The sequence below is a fragment of the Pelodiscus sinensis genome, chromosome 2, assembly GCF_049634645.1.
Source record: "Pelodiscus sinensis isolate JC-2024 chromosome 2, ASM4963464v1, whole genome shotgun sequence".
Taxonomy (NCBI): Eukaryota; Metazoa; Chordata; order Testudines; family Trionychidae; genus Pelodiscus; species Pelodiscus sinensis.
Window position 1 is genome coordinate 221,243,438 of NC_134712.1, and position 23,505 is coordinate 221,266,942.

Sequence of the window (23,505 nt, forward strand, 5' to 3'; positions counted from 1 at the left end):
ACTATGTCTCAGAGCCCAAGTCACTTTGCAGGGAACAAGCCGAAGGGTTAAAAATCAGCTGTGTCCCAGGCTCTGAGACCATCCCCCTTTCTAGGTTCCAAAATGCAGGCTCTCACCTAAGCAGGAATGGCTACAGTGCTATTTATAACCCCACAACCTGAGTCCCGAAGCATGAGTCATTTGACCCAAGCTCTTGAGATTCAGCACCACAAGTTTTTCTTTGCATTTAGTAAACACTCCCCGTGCCATTTATTTGGACATGAATGGTGTATAAAACATCAGCTGGCCTTTTGCATTGGGTGAATTTCACTCTGAAAAACATACAGTCATCACATAAAATCAAATTTTACAATCTTGGGAAAGATAAATGCTGTTGCATATATTCAGTTCAATACAGTATTTATTAAAAAGCAGTACAAGACTTTTGCGGTGGAGTCTAGGAGTTTTAGAGAGACAATATAGCTAAGGTGTTATCTTTTATTGGACCAGCTTCAGTTGTAGATACAAATTTTTGAGGTTACACAGAGATCTCCTTCAGGACTCAAAATGTCACAGCTAAATAGAAGGTGGAGCTTATTGTTTAACATCCATATTTAATACATATTTTCAACTTCCACTGGAGTTTTGGCACCTAATTCCCTTTGGAAATCTGAGTCTAAATTTATGCAAACAAAATAATAAACCTTTGGATAGGGACTGTTCCGTCAGTTCCTATGCACCTGAAATTCCAGTTGAAAACTATTATGTGTATTATTTTAATTGATATCATTATCTAAAAAGGTTTTTTTTTCTTTTAGCATAATAAGGGTGCAGCTATACTGTACCATTACTTCATGATAGTTAGTGTTATTTCAAAATAACAATATGATTGTCTACACAGCCATTCCATTATTTTGAAATAATTTCAAAATAACGGATGGCTTATTCTGAAATCTGTAAACTTCATTCTACAAGGAATAACACCTATTCCAAAACAGCTATTTGAAATAAGATGTGTGTAGATGCTCCACTGCTGCTATTTTGAAATAGCTCCTCACCAGGGCGGTTCTAAGTTATTCCTCCCCAGTGCATCCTGGGGCTCCAAATCGAGATAGAGCATCTACATTAGGGAAGACTGCCTTAGACTAGCTTTGAGGCCTACCTGCAGTGTAGATGTGCTATTTCAAAATAAGCTCTTTTGGAATAACTATTCTGGATTAGCTTATTTCAAAATAGCCGTGCAGTGTAGGGCTGTGTCTACACTGGCCACTTATTCCGGAAAATCAGACGCTTTTCCGGAATAACTTGCCAGCTGTCTACACTGGCCCCTTGAATTTCCGGAAAAGCACTGACGATCTACTGTAAAATCATCAGTGCTTTTCCGGAAAAACTATGCTGCTCCCGTTCGGGCAAAAATCCTTTTCAGGAAAACTGTTCCGGAAAAGAGCCAGTGTAGACAGCACAGTAGTGTTTTCCGCAAAAATGCCCCGATCGCGAAAATGACGATAGGGGGTTTTTGGCGGAAAAGCGCGTTTAGATTGGCCATGGACGCTTTTCCGGAAAAAGTGCTTTTCCGGAAAAGCATCCTGCCAATGTACACGCGCTTTTTCCGGAAATACTTATAACAGAAAACTGTTCCGTTTTAAGCATTTCCGGAAAAGGGTGCCAGTGTAGACGTAGCCTTTATGTACCCCAAGTTTCTACATGATTCAAAAAAGATGCTAAGAATTGATCAGTTAGTGATAAGATGGCTCATTCAAGAGCTATATTACTAGTATTTTAGCGAGCTGGAGCCTGCTTGTTGTTATTGCCTCAGATTGTGGCTTGCCCAAAAGAAATACAGGCAGTCCCCGGGTTACGCGGACCCGACTTATGTCGGATCCGTACTTACGAATGGGGCTTTTCTTGCCCCGGAGGACATGGGACCGCCCAGATGCGCCGCGGTCCCGCCGCCCGTGTCCTCTGGGGCGAGAAAAGGGGCGAGAAAAGCTGCTCCGCGTCTCCCTGGTCTGCTGGGGGGGGGCCCCCAGCAGACCAGGGAGACGCAGAGCAAAGCCGCGGAGGACCCGGGCAGCGGGACCACGGCGCGTCTCGGTCCCGCCGCCCGCGTCTCCCTGGTCTGCTGGGGGGGGGGGGCGCAGCTAATGCACCGCCCCCCCCGCAGACCAGGCTTTTCTCGGGGACGCCTGTGGTAGAGCAGGTGGGCGCTGTCAGTTGGTCCCACAGCGCCGCTCCTCGGTGCTACTGGACCAACCCGGCAGCACCCCAGCTGCTCTGCCCAAGGCATCCCCAAGTCAGCTGCTGCTGAAACTGACCAGCGGCTGACTACAGGAAGCCCAAGGCAGAGTTAAGGATAAGGACAGGAAAGTGGGGCTTTGTGAACAGCAATTAGCCACACAGAGTATCAGCTGTACCAAAAATAAATTGTCTTGTGCAAATAATTTAGTGGTGTTTTAACAAATCAAAAATAACCTGTCATTTGTGATGTGAGGCCAAGTGTCTAGGTAGATTTGCAGATTTATTTAAGCTAACAAGTGCCCTGTGCTGCTGAATATCTCCACCTTGCTATCTCCGCAGCATCAGCCCAATCAATGCACAAGCCACTTCTCCAGCACTTCCAAGCAAATGAATTTGTTCACATAATGAAAGTCTCTAGACTGGTTAAAGTTGAAATAGGGTCCTGGTGTGTGTTTCTTTTAAATTTTATGTGAAACATAGTCTGAATTAGAATATAAACTCAAAATGTTTTGCTAACTGCAGTTCATTGGCTTGTAAAATTTCAGTCTGTGCGCTTGGAATAGGAAACCGCTGTTTTCTGAGAAAAGGGTACTGGGAAATCTACAGTAGCATGTGGCTGTGAGAATGTCAACTTGACATGCCCAATCTGTATATATATTTTTTATTTTTACAGTTCTTCCTTCCCAAAACAGCCTATCACCCAAAGGAATTAAAAGGGAAACTTATAGTCCTTTAAAGAAAATACCTCTGCCTTCTGTTGAATAAGATAAGAGTATCCAACCCAGCAACTAGAAATCTTCAAAGCTGAGGGTCTTTGTAGCTTGAGCTAAGGAGCCAGCCTGCATATCTGGGCTCTGTAACAGACTCATGTTCTCTGTGTATCAGACCCAGAGGAAAACACATTCTACATACTGGGTGGCTACGTCTAGACTGGCGTGATTTTCCGCAAATACTTTGAACGGAAACGTTTTCTGTTAAAAGCATTTGCGGAAAAGAGTGTCTAGATTGGCACGGATGCTTTTCCACAAAAAACACTTTTTGCGGAAAAGTGTCTGTGCCAATCTAGACACGCTTTTGTGCAAAAAAGCCCTGATCACCATTTTCGCCATCGGGGCTGATTTCTTACATGAAATCGTCAGTGTTCTTGTGGAAATTCAAGTGGCCAGTGTAGACAGCTGGCAAGTTTTTCCGCAAAAGCAACTGCTTTTGTGGAAAAACTTGCCAGTCTAGACGCAGCCGATGAGTCTACAATGCAGATGAAAGTGTGCTTGGGCCCAGGGGATTGGGTAGGTTTGACCTCCTGTTGCTAGCCTTAGCCTCAACTGGTGCTGCGATGTCCATCCTGCTATTTTAATACACTACTAAGAGCTCCACTATCCCTATTCTATATCCAGATTAGGAGGCTTGCTCCCAGAGCATAGACATACCCACTGATGCCTGGTGGGTTATGCTGGCAATTAGTAAAGCAAGTACAAATAATGAGTGCTGGCCATTGGCTAGTTGTGAGCAATGCAGCGTGGAGCCATCTTACCAGAAGTTGCCAGAGGCACTGTGCGTCAAATAAACAGTGGCTACATAAAGCAGCAGCAGTTAACAATACTTTTTGATAGTCGTTCTCCTAACCAGCCCATTCTTCATGTTAAAAATTAGGTGTGAGCGGTGGGTGCCTTTAATCTGTATTCAGTTTTAAGAGTACTTCTGAATAGTTCACACTCATTCATTTGTGGTCATAGGCTCACATGTGGGATAAGCTATGAGCCCCAAAGCCATAAGTATTATAAAGAACTCATACCCTAAGAAGCAGATCCAGCTAAATTGACATGTCCTTATAACATATCAAAATGGATCTCCACCATTCAGATCCAGGCAAAACCAACCACTAACAGCAAAGTGTACAAGAAAGTGAAACAAATGATCATGATACCCATCTGCACCATTAGAAAACTTCCTCCGTGACCCTTAAAGACAGGTAGTGGTTTAGCACAAAGCATGGCAGATACATGGCATGACTGTGCTGCCCAGGAACTCTTAATGCTGTCCAAGCACAGCCAATGCTTAGAATATGAGAGCAGGAAGATCTTGATATTTTTAGCCATAGTGTTTTATACATTCTTTCTGCTCTTCTATGCCAACTCTGTTTTCTAAGACATGGGGCTTGACAACTATTCCTTTTATAAAGTAAATTCTCAAGACTGCACTGCAGTCCCTAAATGATTTTACTTAAAAATTGTAAGTATCCTCTGCCACAGTGACAGGGATTAATTATGATCCTAGCAACAGATAATGCAGCAGTAATATTGCACAGCGCCATGAGTTTCTGAGACCATGCTTTATTATTTTGAAATTAAAATAATAACTTGTCAAACTATAATCCTTCACACGATCTTTGAATGGGATGGTAATTAACTTGTCACCAGTGTAACATTTATGCAACAAAAAAAAAATGGCCTCGTATATTTTCAAGTGTTGTTCAATTTTCTTTATGGTTCAGTCCTTGTCAATTATAAAGCTGTTAGGCATGCAGTACTCTACTGATTGGTTCCACAAATATGAGCTGTATGCTTCAAATCCAGTCTGCTTTCCCAAGGACTAGTTTAAATTCTCAGCCAAAGGAAAAAGTGCTGAACTCATCCCTCCTAGGGAAAAAACAGCACAGATTAATAATCTTTACTTTCAGGAAATTTAATCTAGTAGGTCTGATAAATTGCTTTCACTTCAATTTGCTTCCTGATGTGTTGGAGAGTGCCTAAAAAGAGCTGTAAGCTAAAGTATGTGGATTTTCTAGAGAATTGTCACACACCCCCATTCACTGCTCTTCAGTTGCTCTCTTGCACAAGAAGCCCTCTCTGCTGATGCTGTACTGTAAATTTACTTGTGCAAGAATGCCTGTGCAGTGTAGACGCTCCTTAAGTTTTTGCGCAAGAATGGCCATTTTTGCGCAAGAAGCCTGCAGTGTAGACGTAGCCCAGTGGTTTAAGATATGGGGAGAGTAATAAATCAAATTAGCTAAACTGAAATATCTGTGTGCATAGACATACCTCATTTTAAGCCTGGCTTTTGCTGGTTTATGCCTCAGCTACTGACTTATCTGTTGTTGTAAACCACATGTATAGGGATCCACACACACAGGTATGCTGATCTAACTAAATCAATTTAACACCATTCCTTTAATTAAACCAGTGAAACTTCTGTGGGTAGGCCAGGCCAAAGTGTTGTGCTGGAAAACAAATAGGGAAGTGGAGAATTAGGCACAGTCCTGACTGAACCCTTTTCCTTTAAATTTTCCCACTATTGCTCTCCGCAATATAGCTTGGAGCCCTGTGTATACTAACATTCTCATCATTGATAACATTGGTGAGATACACTGTTGGTGAAAAATGTGAAGGAAAGACTAATGCAGATACACCTGGAGTTGAAGTGCTGTAAAGCTTTATGCCTGTACAGGGAAAATATAATGAATGCCTCAGGGAGCACTTTAGAAAGAAAGTTGCATGTGTAAACCCACTACCTGCTGCCTAACCTCAACTGGCGTGCATCAGAGATGGTTCCTGGGCCATACTTAATTCAGCTAGCCATACTCCCTTGGGGAGGAAGAATACAGGCAGGTGCCTTCCTAAGCCAAATGGCACAGCACACAGCTGAGTTACTTTCAGCAAGTGAGACAAACTAAAGGCATCTCTAATACAAGTCTGTGGAGGTTTTGGTCTGATTCTAGTGCAGAAATTTATCTAGCAGCCTAGCAAACTAACAGTGGTTATTAACCAGGGGTACATATACCCGCGGGCTACGTCTACACTGGCCCCTTTTCCGGAATAGGAGGAAGTAGGAATAAGAGCCTCCGGAAAAGGGCGCTTTTTCCGGAGGATCGGGGCCAGTGTAGATGCTCTTTTCCGGCTTTTTTAAAAGCCGGAAAAAAGCGGCGGACATTTTTATTTAAATGCCGCGGGGGATATTTAAATCCCCCGCGGATTTCCCTACGACGACTGGTGAAATTTACATGCCCCTTCCGGAAAAGGGGCCAGTGTAGACGTAGCCCTGGAGTTACCCGGAAGTCTTCCAGGAGGTACATCAACTCTTCTAGATATTTGCATAGTTTAACAACAGGCTACATAAAAAGCACTAGCAAAGTCAGTACAAACTAAAATTCCATACAGTGATTTGTTTATACTACCCTATATGCACTGAGATGTAAGGATGACATTTATATTCCAACTGATTTATTTGATAATGATATGAGAAAGTAAGCAAGTTTTAATATTAGTGTACTATGACACTTTTGTATGTTCATGTCCGAATTCGTAACCAAGTAGTTTTAAGTGAGGTGAAATTGAGAGTATGCCTCCTGAAAAAAAATTGTAAGTTCTATTTTTTTAACATTTAAATTACTGTAGGACACTAACTTGCTAGTTCCAGACATCAGTGTAAATATGTGATGGTGCTTTATCACATTAAGGCCTGATGCTATTCTAGTTACTCATGTGAGTAATCTTTCATTCATCCGAATAGCCCAATAAAAATCATTCTTTTAGAGTGATCATTAATAGTACATTACAGCGTTGCCACATGGCCAAACAGCAAATGCATTTTAAAGCACTCACAGCAGAACAATTTCAATGCCCATCCTGTAATTCTTTGTTACAAAAGCAGTGACTGATCCTGCAAGTCTGAGTAGTCCTTTTAACCAGTCCAACTAATGCCAACAGGAGTTTTATCACTGGCTTTAATGGAACCGCTTAAGTCAGAGAGGGTATGTCTACACTACAAAGTTAGTTCGAACTAACGGACGTTAGTTCGAACTAACTTTAATAGGTGCTACACTAGCGCTCCGCTAGTTCGAATTTGAATCGAACTAGCGGAGCACTTAGTTCGAACTAGGTAAACCTCATTTTACGAGGATTAAGCCTAGTTCGAACTAGCTAGTTCGAATTAAGGGGTGTGTAGCCCCTTAATTCGAACTAGTGGGAGGCTAGCCCTCCCCAGGTTTCCCTGGTGGCCACTCTGGCCAACACCAGGGAAACTCTATGTCCCCCTCCCGGCCCCGGACCCCTTAAAGGGGCACGGGCTGGCTACGGTGCCCGTGCCAGGTGCAAGTCTGCCAGCACCCAGCCAGCAGACCCTGCACCTGGCACAGCACAGAGCCACCCACCCGATGTCCCCCAGCCCACCCCCTCTTCCCGGGACCAGGCTGGCGGCTCCTGGGAGCTTGCCCTGGACCGCAAGAGGCGGGCACCTTCCTGGGCTAGTGCGGACATCGTGTACCTCGTCCACGATCTCCGCACTAGGCACAGGAAAGTGGCCGGCTAGGGCAGGAGAGCTGCCAGCCTGGCCACCCAAGAGCAGGTGTGCATGAAAATCAAGGGGGTCCACTGAGACCCCCGACCCTGAGCCCTGAGCTTACAATGGCCATACTGGGTCAGACCAAAGGTCCATCTAGCCCAGTAGCCTGTCTGCTGACAGCGGCCAACCCTAGAGACCCTGGAGGGGATGGGCCGAAGACAGTGACCAAGCCATTTGTCTCGTGCCATCCCTCTCCAGCCTTCAACAAACTTTGGGCAGGGACACCACTCCTACCCCCTGGCTAAGACCACTCCATGGACCCAACCTCCATGACTTGATCTCACTTCCCTTTAAACTCTGTTCTAGTTGTAGCCTTTACAGCATCCTGCATCAAGGAGTTCCGCAGGTTAACTATTTGCTTTGTGAAGAAGAACAACTTTCTCTTACTAGTTTGAAGCCTGCTACCCATTCCTTTCCTTTGGTGTCCTCTAGTCCTTCTTTATGGGAACTCAGGAAGAACTTTTCTGAATGCACCGTCTCCACCCAACCCCTGCTTTTAGAGACCTCTATCCTGTCCCCCCTCCATCTCCTCTTTTCTAAGCTGAACAGTCCCAGTCTCTGTAGCCTTTCTTCATCTGGGACCTGTTCCCAACCCCTGATCATGTCAGTTGCCCTCCCTTCTCCCAGCCTTTCTCTTCCCCTCTCCCACCTCCTTTTCTCAGTCTCCCCCCAGTTTTGTTCAATAAAGACAGAGTCAATGTTGGAAGAAACGTTATCTTTATTTTGTACATCAATAAGAAGGGGGGCTAGGGAAGGGTAAGTGGAAGGAGGTGAGGGAGGAATGGGGTACGAGCCCCCGATGGGGAGGACTGGGCTGGCTCTGCGGGCTTCTGGGGATGGAAGCTCTCCTGCAGCCCCCCAATTACCCCCTCTCCCCAGATGGCAGCCTGCGGCAAGTGCAGCCAGGCTGATGGCCGAGTGGTGTGATGTGCCCAGTGTGGGTACTCCGGGCACTCCAAGCCAGAACTTCTTTGCAAGCGGGGCACCCCTTAGAACTGTCTGTCCAGGGTGGGGGTCGGGACTCTTTAAGCGCAGCCCTCGGCTAGCCTGAGACAGCATCTCCACACTCTAAGTCCTCCTCTTATGCCCTGCCGGCACTGCTTCCGGCCATCCTTAAGCCCTGTTCAGAGTCCACTCAATGTGGACTTGCTAGTTCGAATTAGCAAAACGCTAATTCGAACTAGTTTTTAGTTCTAGACGCGTTAGTTCGAATTAGCTTAGTTCGAATTAACTAATTCGAACTAAGTTAGTTCGAACTAGCGCTGTAGTGTAGACGTACCCTAAGGGTTATAGTTAGGGCACTATCAAATTCATGGTCCATTTTGGTCAATTGCATGGTCATAGGATTTTAAAAATTTCACGATTTCAGCTATTTAAATCTGAAATTTCACAGTGTTTTAATTATAGAGGTCCTGACCCCAAAAGGAGTTGAGGGGGTAGGAGGTGCAAGTTTATTATGGGAGGGTTGTGGTCCTGCTGCTGCTGGTGATGATGCTGCTAGGCAGTTAGAGGGTGGTGGTGGCTGGCTGTGAGCCCTTACTTGAGGGCAGAGCTGCTGCCAGCAGCAGTACAGATATAAATATGGCATGGTCTGCTATAGCCATCATTAATTCTGCACTGCTGCCTGGAGAGCTGGGCCCTCACTTTAAAGCTGTCACTCCCCAGCCACCCAGCTCTCCAAGCAGCAGAGCAGAAGTAAGGGTAGCATGCTCTGTTGGTGGTGGGGTATTGCCTTCAGAGCTGGGTGCCTAGGCACATTCACTGCTCTCCAGCCACCTAACTCTAAAGACAGTGCAGAAGTAAGAGTGTCAATACTGCAACACCCCTAAAATAACCTTGAGACCTCCCCTCCCCTGCAGCTCCCTTTTGGGCCAGGACTCTTAGGCTTTGACTACACTGCAGGGTTTTTGTGCAAGAAGCTTTTTGCAGAAGAGATCTTCCACAAAAACTTCTTGCGCAAAAGCACGTCCACACTTCAAAAGTGCATTGCAAAAGCCATGTGCTTTTGTGCAAGAGAGCGTCCACACTGCATGGATGCTCTTGAACAATAAAGCTATGATTGCCATAAACAGAATGGCCATCAGAGCACCTGTGCTTTTTGTGCAAGAAACCCCTGCGGAACAACCACACCTGCCTTTTTGCACAAGAGCTGTAGTGCAAAAAGGAGTTATTCCTCATGGGGAAAGGAATAACTCTACCAGCAAAAGCCCTCTGTCCTGTCAATTTACTGTATTTTTTTGCACAAAAATGTGCTTGAGGTGTGGACGCTCCACCAGTTTTTGTGCAAAAATAGCAGGTTTTGTGCAAAAACCTTTTAGTGTAGATATAGTCTCAATGTGAGAAATGCTAGTTTTCCTCAAGAAATCTGTATAGTGGTAAGGTAAAACACGCACAAAACCCAGAGTTCATGGTCCTTGAGTTTTTCATGGCTGTCAATTTGATAGGGTCCTAGTTAGAGCAACAACACTTAATAGTTTTTGGTGTTAAGCTGAACTCACACGGAAATGTAATTTCAACCTTAATTATTTCTAAAGAAAGGTTTTGTTTGGGTATTTTATTGATTTCCTTTAGATTTATTAAGAAACAAGTGTTTACTTGCTTTAGCTCATAATCAGCTAATTATAATTACCTAATTATCTGGGTGAGAGGGGGAGTCATCACTTGATGATTATGTGTTCTCTTTGTTCCATCTGGGGCATCTGGCATTGACCACTGTTGGAAGACAGGATAGTAGGCTAGATGGAACTTTGGTCTGACTTAGCATGGACATTTGTATGTTCTTATAAAATACACCAGTGGGTGGGTATTTTATTTTTTGAGGTCATCCAAGCAGGACTCGCCTTGTTTCATAGCAAGCCCACAGAATGTGCTAGAATCATAGAAATGAAGGGTTGGAGGGGACCTCAAGAGGTCATCTAGACCAGCTCCCTGTGCTGAGGCAGGATTATGGCTAAGAGGGACATGGGAGTAGGCAACACTAGAGCTTGGGAGGAGGAAAAACAGGAGGCTTGTCCATAAAGAAAAATGTACTCTCTTAAGTTTTGTATGTGGAACATTTTAAGGGTTTATTGTGTTTTATGTGTATTTAAAAATCATGTTTTTTCCCTTCTTCATCTATCAAGATCTTATGTGTCCCCTCTATCCTACTGTTCTCCACTCCTTCTCCAGGTTTCCTCAGGGCCCTGCAACCCACTCCACATGGCCCACAGGTGTTAGCAGTGTATCAGCCTCTGTTGATAAGCTTTTTAAAATAATTGTAAAATGCCTCAATATATAAGTGAAGAAGAGTGCTGTGTGGATGTGACCTGGACCACAAGAGGGGAAAAAATAAAATCAAACTGTGTCCTGCTACTTCCAGGCACACACATCTGTACAGCAGTACTGGGATTTGTGTGCAAGATTTTTTGGATCCTGGTACAAAATAGAAAAGGAAGATGATAAGAAGGGCTGGCTTGCTTCAGCTGTGGCCTTAAAAAGCAATTCTTAATTTAGAAAATCTCTTGCAAGCAATATAACGCTTCATTTAGCTTCTCCAGAGATGAAAGTGGGCCTGTATAACGTACTGGCAAAAAGCAGTCTTTAAAGAAAAATATTAATTTGTTTATTGAGCTAGAAATATGAATATGCATATTGGAGGGAAGGAAGACGTATTAATTTTCTGCAACTTGGGCTAATGAAACTATTAGAAAAATGTAGGTCAGAAAAAACAAATGTTCTACTTTTACCTTAATAATTTATTGTAGATGAGAAGAAATAATCTCTCTTATTTGCAAAACAGTTGCCAAGGTAATAAATATTCCATGCTTGTAGCTTCTACAGATGACAGTGCAGCAGAGAAGAAAGGTGGAACGCTCCATTCTGGTTTAATTGTTGGAATTCTGATACTGGTCCTCATTATAGCTGCAGCCATCCTGGTGACAGTCTATATGTACCATCATCCAACTTCAGCAGCTAGTCTCTTCTTTATTGAGGTAAGTCAAAGGTGTCAGGATGTATCATTTATTCTGTCACTTGTTTAACATGATTATTTAGGCTACATAAAAGTTCTTTCTAAATTAAAACGTATTCCTGGAATCCTGATCAGTATGAACTTTAATCTGTAATGTTTACAGAATCTTAGGCCGGGTCGATACTAGGGGAGAATCATAGAATCATAGAATCATAGAATAATAGGACTGGAAGGGACCTCGAGAGGTCATCGAGTCCAGCCCCCCGCCCTCAAGGCAGGATCAAGCTCCGTCTACACCATCCCTGACAGATGTCTATCTAACCTGTTCTTAAATATCTCCAGAGAGGGAGATTCCACCACCTCCCTTGGCAATTTATTCCAATATTTGACCACCCTGACAGTTAGGAATTTTTTCCTAATGTCCAATCTAAACCTCCCCTGCTGCACTTTAAGCCCATTACTCCTTGTCCTGTCCTCAGAAACCAAGAGGAACAAATTTTCGCCTTCCTCCTTGTGACACCCTTTTAGATATTTGAAAACCGCTATCATGTCCCCCCTTAATCTTCTTTTTTCCAAACTAAACAAGCCCAGTTCATGAAGCCTGGCTTCATAGGTCATGTTCTCTAAACCTTTAATCATTCTTGTCGCTCTTCTCTGTACCCTTTCCAATTTCTCCACATCTTTCTTGAAATGTGGCGCCCAGAACTGGACACAGTACTCCAGCTGAGGCCTAACTAGTGCAGAATAGAGCGGCAGAATGACTTCACGAGTTTTGCTTACAACACACCTGTTGATACAACCTAGAATCATATTTGCTTTTTTGGCAACAGCATCACACTGTTGACTCATATTCAACTTGTGGTCCACTATGGCCCCTAGATCCCTTTCCGCCATGCTCCTTCCTAGACAGTCGCTTCCCATCTTGTATGTATGGAACTGATTGTTCCTTCCTAAGTGGAGCACTTTGCATTTCTCTTTATTAAACCTCATCCTGTTTACCTCTGACCATTTCTCTAACTTGCTAAGGTCATTTTGAATTATGTCCCTATCCTCCAAAGAAGTCGCAACCCCACCCAGTTTGGTATCATCTGCAAACTTAATAAGAGTACTCTCTATCCCAATATCTACATCATTGATGAAGATATTGAATAGTACGGGTCCCAAAACAGACCCTTGAGGAACTCCACTTGTTATCCCTTTCCAGCAGGATTTAGAACCGTTAACAACAACTCTCTGACTACGGTTATCCAGCCAATTATGCACCCACCTTATCGTGGCCCTATCTAAGTTATATTTGCCTAGTTTATCAATAAGAATATCATGCGAGACCGTATCAAATGCCTTACTAAAGTCTAGGTATATGACATCCACCGCTTCTCCCTTATCTACAAGGCTCGTTATCTTTTCAAAGAAAGCTATCAGATTAGTTTGGCATGACTTGTTCTTCACAAACCCATGCTGGCTATTCCCTATCATAAAAGTTGACCTAAGATATGCAACTCCAGCTACAAGAATAGTGTAGCTGGAGTTGACATACCTTACACTGAATTTCTGCAGCATCTTCACTTGGGAAGTCAATGGGAAAACTCTCTCGTCAACTTCCCTTGCTCCTCGAAGTAACAAAGTTGACGGGAGTGCCATCAGCGGTTGATTTAGCAGGTGATAATTATCATAAGGAGGTACCCTAGGGACGCTTAGGTCAAAGTTGGACCAAAGGGTGTAGATCATTGATAAAACATTCTCTTATAATAACAGGAGCTTGAATTGAAGTGTAAATTGAATAGTTGCTTTATCTTTAAAACTACCTTATCGTTAAATAGAGAACTTACCTGTAAGAGTAGTGACAGGCATCAAAATGAAATGCTTACACAAATTGGGAGGACTCAGGCTATATAACTACATCAATCATCTGGATCAGGCTCCAGATAAGAAAATCTAGTATTTTACATACAACTCTGAGTGACATACTGAGGCAAATGGAGCTGCTTCCATTTCCATAAGTAGAAAATTTGTCCCGCTGTGCTATTTGCTACCTTTAATTGGCCATGGCATAGGAAACTTATTTATCTGCTAATGGAAACTTCCAAAAAGACCTGATTCGATTGGCAACACCATGTTCTAAAAGAACAGAGATAAAGTAGTGGTTAAAAGTTACACGCATGTGAAAGGGGGTTTCTGAGGTGTGTAGCTACCAGGTCCGGAACAAAAATTCTTCTAGTTAACAATGTATTATTATTACTAAACATTTGTATGACAGCATAAACGTACATAGTATTCCATCAAACATTCGAGACATCTACTACATAATATATTTATTGTTACCAAGGGTGAAGTAATATCCCTGTATTCAGTGCTTATAAACTAGCTTACAAGATTTTTCAAGACAGTCTGCTAGAAAAGGTGGCAACATGATGTTTCTATCCTACCCAAAATGGATAATAATGAGGAAAGCAATGACATTTATTGGTATGTAACAAATGAGTTATCATCAAAAACCATAACCATTATCATTACTACTAGTGCTATAAGCTACGTAATCTTTTGTTTTCTAAGAATGACACAATGTTTGTGGAAACCATAAGTTCCTCAGAACTTAACAAAAGCACAAACATGGGTATTGTGCCATGAAGGGGTCTTGTGGTCAATGATATCGGTAGAGATGTTCCTTGAACACTGAAACTCAGAGTTGCAGAGTATTTTCATTGATTTTGAGGTGTTTGAAAAAAGAGTAGAGAAAAGGATCACTATGAACTTTAGAACATTACCATGGCTTTGGCAATACCATAGCAATTATCTGCAGCTTACAGTATAGGATATTGCTGTTACTTTCTGAAATACAGTTGGTTCTTGCACTGATTGCTTCTGTTAAGTACATTTTTATTGTTTGGCCTTTTCAGATACGTTACTGACTACTACCATTGAAAATTAATTTCACAAAGAAAAATTATACATAATTTGGCCAATTCAGAAAATTAATAATAAAGATACATCTTTCTCAGCTGATGCACATGAGTATAAAAATGTAACTCCACACATGGAGATGAAAATGTATCCCTTAGAATTTGCTTTAGGAGAGAACAAAAGTGCATATGTGGGAGGGAATGCAGATGTAGATGATAAAATATAATTGTTATATGGAGACAATTTGTACAAAAGCCATTGTATAATTACTCATTTGATTGTTGAAACAATACCAAAGGTTCCATCAGCATAAAAATTCATGACTAGAAATAAGAGGGATTTCTGAGTTAGGTATGCTGGTAGTACATTCATGTTATGGAATCCTTGTCAAAGGGTGATATGAGACCAAAATACCCAGTCAGCAGGGTTTGCAAGGTCTTCCAAAATAGCCAACTTCCCTGATTTAGTGGAGATGAGTGGAATGATAGCTAGTGTTAGCATTGTAGAATATGGATTGAGAAATTTTGCCTCAGTCTTGATCCACTATCATGAAAGAAACCTCCCCATCCCACCCCACCAATGTTAGATAAAATAAGAGTAGTGATTAAAAGATATTTTGTATGAATTAAAGAGTAAGTAGGCAAGCAACTTCCTCACATAATTATATCTGAATACCTGACCTATTTTGCTTTTCCAGAACTGTTATTCCTTGAGCAGAGAGCATGAACTGTCCCCTCCTTGCCTTAAGTTGTGGTTTAATCTTCTGTGGCTCAAGATGAAGCCACAAATCCATTCTCATTTGTCATGCTCAATCAAGACAGAGTGAAGGCTAGTCAACACAATAAGTAAAGAATTATGTACAGATGGGGAGAGAAAAAGAGGAAATTGACTTGCTGTTAAAAACAAGCCACCCGCACCCTTATAAATAATCTTATTTAATTTAATGATAACCTTTGTACATAATTTTTAACCCAAGCTATAGAATTCTGTAACAGAAGTTCAGATAATCCATAATAAAATACATAGGATGAATGTTTAATTTTCTAGCATATATTTGTTTACGAGATTCTGTAGGTTTATAGAGTAACTGCTATATAAGCCTTTCGGGTTTATCCTTATTAAATTGTATAAGACATTTTTTCCATGAGGAGGGTGTTTGTGTCTGGACTGAGTCTGAAGTCTGAGACCAAAATGTTATTTGGTTGTCTATTAGGAAGTCTCAGATGAGCCAGTTTATGTAGAGTTTGTATATTGACCTACTTCCACTTGTGTGATTACATGCTGAAATTATAAGATATTCCTGCATTATAACATTTCAGTGTGTTTTCTATTTGCAATTTATATATTATTATGTTGGTTAGCCAGCCACTCTACTTAAACCAACTTTAAGTTTTTTGGAATGCAAGATCATGTACTCTGACTGGACTAGTAGCGCCTATACAGTACATATACCTATTTAGCAAAGACAGGTTTCACTTGCTATTTATGCCATGGTTCTTTGAAAGAAGACAGCACAATGCAACTCATTTTCAACAGCCAAAGCGTTTTATTATTCACTGCTCTTCATTATAATATCCTTTCAGAAAATAGGAAATAAACACCAATTTTTCTATATGTTATCTTCATTGACTCTCAGAAAGCATGTCAGATTACCGTCTATTTTAATAGCAACTCTTCATCGTAATCATGGATGTATAGTACAGTCTCTGTGGAAGTTTTGGTAGCTTGATAATGTAATCAATTGAAAAAAGATTTTGCTCCTCTTTTAAATTTGTATTTTGAAATAGAAAATATTTGATTTAAAAATTAAATATGTTTGAGGAAATAGGAATTAAATAACTCCTTAGTTGGACTGCATAGAGCTATGGCTGCTCTTCAAGCAAGGGGTATTAATTCCAGCTCATGTAAACGTACTTTTGCCACTGTTTATATGAAGTAGGATGCTAAAAATAGTGGTGCCCCTGTGGGAAACAAGGATAGCAGCAATGACAGCACAGTCTAGTTTCTCTGAATCCAAAACCACCTATACCCTATTGATATCTGCTCCATCTCTTTGCCACCAGCCCACCAGCCACTCTTCCTTGCCTCCTGGCTGTCCCACCAACGGGTTCCTCACTGCCTATCAGACCATTCATTCTGTTCTCCATCATTTGCCACTCATTATTCAGCTTATTCTCATTCAACTTCTGCTGTCACCTGTCTCTCTGCTGTGACCTCTGCAAAGCACACTCAGTTATTTCCAGCTCTTTGCTGGCTGGGCATCTCATGGTTAGGACACCAATCCCTACCCCTATTACTTTCACAGTGCTCTGGCATTTGAACTCCTAGCTTAACAAGGTCCTTTCAGTTGATGATCATACCATTTTACCGGTTCAATTAAGCACAGTTCTGCTCCTCTTCATACAATAATGACAACGCATTGATAAGAGCTTGTATAACAGCATGTTACCTTTACTTTCAGTACTAAAGTGATTTGTAGACTGCCACCAGCCAAAGTTGATTACTTTGAGTAACACCACTCTATATGCTGGGTATCTAAGTAGAGCAGATGTATTCAGGAGTGGGCAATAATTTTTGAAGGGGGGGGCACTTCACAAATTTCTGAAGTGGTACTGGGCCACCGCAGAAAGGGCAGAGCCAGGAAATTTCCCATGCTCTCCTGCACACAGACCCTAATTGCCCTGGCGGTGGGGGAGCACGTGAAGTCTTTGCCCCTCCCACACACACACCCAGTGCCTAGAGAGAACTACCAGCTGTTTTGAACAGCTGGTAGTTCCCTCTAAGCACCGCATGCTCCAGGAATCCAGAGGAGGCTTTGCATGCTCCCCCTCCCCACCCCTAGGCCAATCAGGACCAGGGGGCATTGGAGCATGCAAAGTCTCTTGCCCTCTGCCCCACCCTGCCTGGGGCGCAAGGTGCCTAGAGGAAACTGCCAGCTGTTTTGAACAGCTGGTGGTTCCCTTTGGTGCTGCATACCCCTAGTGGGGGGAGGAGACTTTGCGCACTCCCCATCGCTAGGTCTAGATTGACTTAGGGGTGGAAGAGCAGCAGGGCAGTTACGGGTCAGATCAACCAGCTTGGTGGGCTGGATCTGACCTGTGGAGGCTGTCTTGTCCACCCATGGTCCAGATGTTGCTTGGACCTGCCATGAGTGCAGGGAACTGGACTTGTTGGCTTTCTTCAGATTCCTTCCAGTACTATAATTCTATATAAGAGCACACAAAAGGATGAAGCTGAAGTACATTTTTCTCTGGTTCATCATTTGTGTGTCTTAAGGCCAATACACTGTATGCATGCACACTGCAACAAAGTGGGTGAGAAAATAAGTTGGAGTTTGCAGGGGCTAATTTAACTGTGTCATCATACTTAATGGAATACTGGGTTTTAATAAATGGAATGCCCAAGACAAGAAAAAATGCTATTAACTTAAAAAAACAGTTTTCTTGAGATTTCTGTGAACTTTTCCCTATAGTATGAAGCAAAGTATGTGCTGAAGGGTTTGTGCTTGGTTTATTGAGCACAAAACGTATCTTCAGATACACTTGGAACAGAAAATAGCTATTGAACTGATACTATGATTTGTATATGTAATTTATGAGTTAATTAGCCATGATAATCTGTATCATTTTTATGAAATGGTGCAAAGGTTAAGTATAATAATTGAGTGTAAAATATAATAAGAAAAGCCAAAAAGGAGTTTGAAGAGCAGCTAGCCAAAAACTTAAAAAGTAATAGCAACATGTTTTTTCAAGTACATCAGAAGCAGGAAGCCTGCTAGACAGCCAGTGGGACCACTGAATGATCAAGATGCTAAAGGTGCACTCAAGGACTCATTCAGCATAAGGTCATTGCAGAGAAACCAAATAAATTCTTTGTTTTGGTTTCATTGCTGAGCATGTTAGGGACATTCCCAAACCTGAGCCATTCTTTTTAGGTGACTGGTTCCTTGGGGTGCAAGCAAGTTTGGACTCAAAGCAACTAGTGTCTAGTGTCTGTCACCAAAAATAAAATGTGTATGTGAGCAAATGGAAAGAATTCTGAATTTTTCAAACAAAAGGATTACATCTGTTTCCATTCATTTATTTTTACAGAAACCCTTTTAAATAAAACATAATGAGTAAAAATGCATTTTCAGTGTTAGAGAGGAAATATTGCCTGCCCAGGTCCTTTTTTATCACAGAGGCTACGTCTACACTGGCCCCTTTTCCGGAAGGGGCATGTAAATTTCATGAGTCGTCGTAGGGAAATCCGCGGGGGATTTAAATATCCCCCGCGGCATTTAAATAAAAATGTCCGCCGCTTTTTTCCGGCTTTTAAAAAAGCCGGAAAAGAGCGTCTACACTGGCCCCGATCCTCCGATTCCTTCAAAGTAGGAATAAGAGCCTCCGGAAAAGGGCGCTTTTTCCGGAGGATCGGGGCCAGTGTAGACGTTCTTTTCCAGCTTTTTTAAAAGCCGGAAAAAAGCGGCGGACATTTTTATTTAAATGCTGCGGGGGATATTTAAATCCCCCGCGGATTTCCCTACAACGACTCATGAAATTTACATGCCCCTTCCGGAAAAGGGGCCAGTGTAGACGTAGCCTTGATTGTTAAGATACTTTTCCCCTCTTGGAATGCAAAAGTAAAATGGATTTATTTGCCAGGAATACTTCCTTTTGAATCAGGTCACCAGTTGACTCTGGCCTTGAGGAATTCCTTCACAGTGTCAGTTGAGAATAAGGAATGTTGCAGCAATGTTATACTTTTAATTCCTTGCTGATTTTTGGAAGATAATGCACATATGAAGACTGATATTCTCTTAAATTTGTTTTAATAAGAAGGTTCACATTAGGAGCCTTAAATACAATGAAATTAATATACCACAATAATAGCTAGCTATAATACAATTACCAAATAATTAATTTGTCCACTAATCTATGTAGTGTAAAATATACTATAGTCAAGATGTAAGATTTGTCTGGCAATAAGTCAGGCATGATGTGCCGATTATGGTGGATTACATGCCTGTGAAAGCAAGAATACATGAAACAGAGATTAAATTGAAGGGGGAACTGTATCAAAATTAAATATGAGCAAACATAGCTCAGGAATTTCTGAAGTTGCACTTGATTGTGTACCCACATGTCTTTACTCATTACATCAGGCCTCACCAGCTATGCTATTATCCATATCCAGGCTGGTAGGGTAAATACATACTAGGTGCTATGGAAAGAGGCATGCAATGTTGATGCACCCAAAGAGAATCTATATAGGTGTAACTTACATAGAGAGATCAAAGCAAGTGTAAAGTACACATTGCTGCTTTCTCCACTATACTTCTTTCTCCATGCCCAATAGTGTCTGAGCTAAGGATGTTAAAATGAATTTATTTGTGCAAATTTGTAACCACTGAAATTTTCAGTGGATACTTGCTTACACGGGGGAGGTGAGAGCTGGTGCTTGCTGGAAGTCAGCTTTTAAGCCAGCTCTTTGCAAGCATTAGCTCCTGTTCCCCTGCCTCTTTTCCATCCCCCACTGCTCTGTGGGAGGTAGCAGCTCTGGTGGGAGGGAAAGCAGCTTTGCAGGAGCTGGCACATCTGGGGAGCTGACTTAAAAGTCAGCTCCCTATGTGTACTGTCTCCCACCTGCTCCCCACCCCATGCTGCTGCTTCTGATACAGGCTGCTAGCTCCCCCTCTCTCTCTCCACTGCTGCTTCTGTGAGAGGCAGCAGGACTGGCAGAGAGCTCTGCAGGTGCCAGCTTCCCACCACACACACTGGCTTCTGCCCCCGGGGCCTCTGATACAGAGGCAAGAGGGGGAGGGCTGTGTATAATCCAATGAGCCCAGGAAAGAATTCCTCCAAAGGAATTCTTGACTGCTGTAAAGCCAAATGAGTCAGCTTCTGTGCCTTCCCTGTCCACCTTGGCATAAGGAGCATGGTGGCAAGTGATTGTAAGGAAAGCATGGCCACAGCAAAATGCTATTCTCCTATACAATTCTCAGCTGGAGTGTCGCGCTGCAGGAACCATAGCCAACTGTCATGAATTAGGTTTGGGCATAGACTGTTTTATCTTACAGCAGGGCTGGTGCAAGGCATCTTGAGAATCAGGGAGGTAAGAGATTTTCTTACACACTGGTTCTAACTTAATGCAGAGATTTCACAGATGCTGCATATCTCTTTAAATTAATACAGAGTAAAATAGGAGCAAGAGAAAGGTAAGGCCAGATTCTCAGCTGGTCTACATTTAAGTTGATGGAACTAGGTTGATTTACATCAGCTGAGGATTTACCCCATAATTTCTTTTGCTTTAAGTCAGAAAATGGCCAGGCACCCCTGCAGCATGAGCACTGTCACTGATCTGATTCTCTCCGTACTACCAGATGAGTTCCATATCCTGAAACTAATGATTAAAAGAAAAAAGAACAACTATAATTTTTCTTGTTCTTTGAAAGTTCTGCATTATCCTGGCCTTTTGAATACTGCTACTGATCTCATTGTTATTGCACTGCACTGATAGTAAAGGTATTTCTTCAAGAGCTTACTCAGCTCAGCTGGAACCAGCAACACAGCAGGGGTGACCCAGATCATATAAGATGGAAAAGCTGTAAAATAAATAATTATCACTGAAAATAAAAGTCAAAGGGGTAAGGAAGAAGGTGTCCCATTTCTCATCATTCAGCAGCTGACTGCTTAGATGATCCTACCTGCTGGTCCTTAAAGTTGCAGAAACTATAATTTTTTTTACAAGGAAAAGAGTTTTAAATCAGAGAGGTCTATTTTGGGAAGTGATATGCATTGAGCTGAAGGAAGAGATGAGATATTTTCATCAGTATCTCCATATCATCCTTATGAATTTTACAGCTTGGGTCAATCTAAGTCATGTTACCTAGTTGCTTAGAAATAAGGTATATTGGAGACATGGCATGTGTACTAATATTGATTGGATAAGCTGTATAGTAAGAACAAAATGTAATAGATTAATATAGTTTCTTCCTCCTTTCTTGGTTCATTAGGTAGGTTGAAGCTCTCTAATCCAGGATTCCCTCATCAAACAACATCCCTGGTCCAGCATTGTTGGTGATCCCATGGATGCTCTGGGGCTGGAGCACTCACAGGGAAAAACTAGCACCAAGCTCTCCTCTCTATGCCCTCTCTCTTCTGTGCAAGTGATCTCAGGCTTACCAGCTCTTCCCCCACACTCCCAGTGCTTCTGGAGCACCACAATCAGCTGATTGTGGCATCCAAACTCAGGGAGGGATGGAGAAGAGCAGGAATGGAGTGCACATGGAGGAAGAGGCCAGCTGTGGAGCCCCCCAGCCAGGCACTGGGAGCAGTGGTCCATGGCCAGAAAGCAGCAGAGCCCTATGACCAGAGGCCAGGATCTTGGGCCACAGCAGAGAGAGGTGCAGACATTTTACCTCCCTGTATCCAGCAAATTTCCTGGTTCAGAAGGAGTCAGTTTCCAAGGGTGCTGGACCAGAGAGATTCAGTCTGAACTATCATGTTAAAATTTTCAGGGGGTAGCCGAGTTAGTCTTCACAGGATAAACTTAAAAAACAACAAATGATCTGGTAGCACTTTAAAGATTAACAAAACATGTAGATGGTATCATGAGCTTTCGTGGGCACAACCCACTTCTTCAGATAACCGGTGTTTTGGGTTTATGATATGCAGACCCAAAATAAGCTCATGAACCCATCTACATGTTTTGTTAGTCTATAAAGTGCTACCAGACCATTTGTTGTTTTTTAAGTTTATCATGTTGAAGCTTTGGCGCACAATCCTGAGAGCTGTATGGAATCTATATTTAAATATCTCTGTTTTTGAGACATTAACACCTGCAATTGACAAAGAGTGAAGTACAGTCAAGAAGCCCGTGTACATGTCTAATACATTTTTACTCGATGTTAGACATCTTTAGAGGTCTTAGCCACTGAGGTGGATAAGAATATGTGTCATTGGACTTCGGTGAATTGTTTGAGTTATAACATTTGTCAGAAACAGTGGAGACGGCCTCTTTAATTAAAAAAAAAGCATATGTGAAACATAGATCTTTGCATTAAAAACCTGCTCCTGAGAGGTGCTCACCACCTTCAACTCACATAGATTTGAATGGGAGGTGAGCGTGCTGTGTCCCTCTGAGAAGATCTTCAGGCCTTTGAAGGATCAGGCTCTGACACTGATGTATATCAGAGTAATGCTGAAGTCCATTATACACATGTCGATAGGTATGGGAACAGTCTCAGATCCCCATGCCTCAAGGGGGGTATGTCTACACTACCACCCTAGTTCGAACTAGGGTGGTTAATGTAGGCAAGCGGAGTTGCAAATGAAGCCCGGGATTTGAATTTCCCGGGCTTCCTAAGGAGGAGTAACGGTAGTTCCACGAGGAGTAACGGTAGTTCGGAATAGGAAGCCTAATCTGAACTACCTAGTTCATGCAGCGTGTAGCCGCGGGCACAGAGTCCGAACTAGCGGACATTTAAAAATGGCGGCGCCCGGCAACATGCAAATGAAGCCCGGGAAATTCAAATCCCGGGCTTCATTTGAAACGCTGGTTGCCTACATTACCACCCTAGTTCGAACTAGGGTGGTAGTGTAGACATACCCGGGGAGACCACATGATGAAGTTGGTAACTGATTAGGGACGAAACTGCACAATAGACACTGGGATTTGATGCTAGTGGGGTATTATTAAAGCAAAAACCAAGCTTTGCTAGTGCTTTATAGGCTTCTTGTTATGCACATGGGATTTTTTTAAGGGAAAAGGCAATACATTGTATTTTTGAAAATACAAAGTAAAAAGCATATGTATTCATTCGCACATACGTACACTGTCCCACCAACAATGGTATAGTTACCAGTCGGAGGCTCGGACCAACTCAATGGTGAGTTAATTTGGACCCAAGAAGGGGAGCCGGGTTCTGCTGGTCATGATTCCAAAACTACAAGACTGGCAGGGCGAGTCCAAATCTTTATGGCAAGACACCCCATCTTTTATAGAAATACCTTCTCATGCAAGTCTATGGATTTTGCTGCATCATGTTGTAATCAATCACTTCGCAACATATGTTTATCTGTAGATTGTTTTCATTGTTGAACATCAGCTTGCTGACAACT

The 23,505-nt window shown here is 42.4% G+C and overlaps 1 protein-coding gene across 3 annotated transcripts in view; it reads left to right on the forward strand.

Moving 5' to 3' along the window:
- The window catches only part of PLXDC2 (plexin domain containing 2), a 412,966-nt gene that overhangs the window by 379,004 nt on the left and 10,457 nt on the right, over positions 1 to 23,505 (forward strand). For all 3 annotated transcript variants that reach the window (XM_075922487.1, XM_075922486.1, XM_075922488.1), the window contains one exon: positions 11,365 to 11,525. In XM_075922487.1, the coding sequence (XP_075778602.1) occupies positions 11,365 to 11,525 (161 nt within the window). The remainder of the gene's footprint in view (positions 1 to 11,364; positions 11,526 to 23,505) is intronic.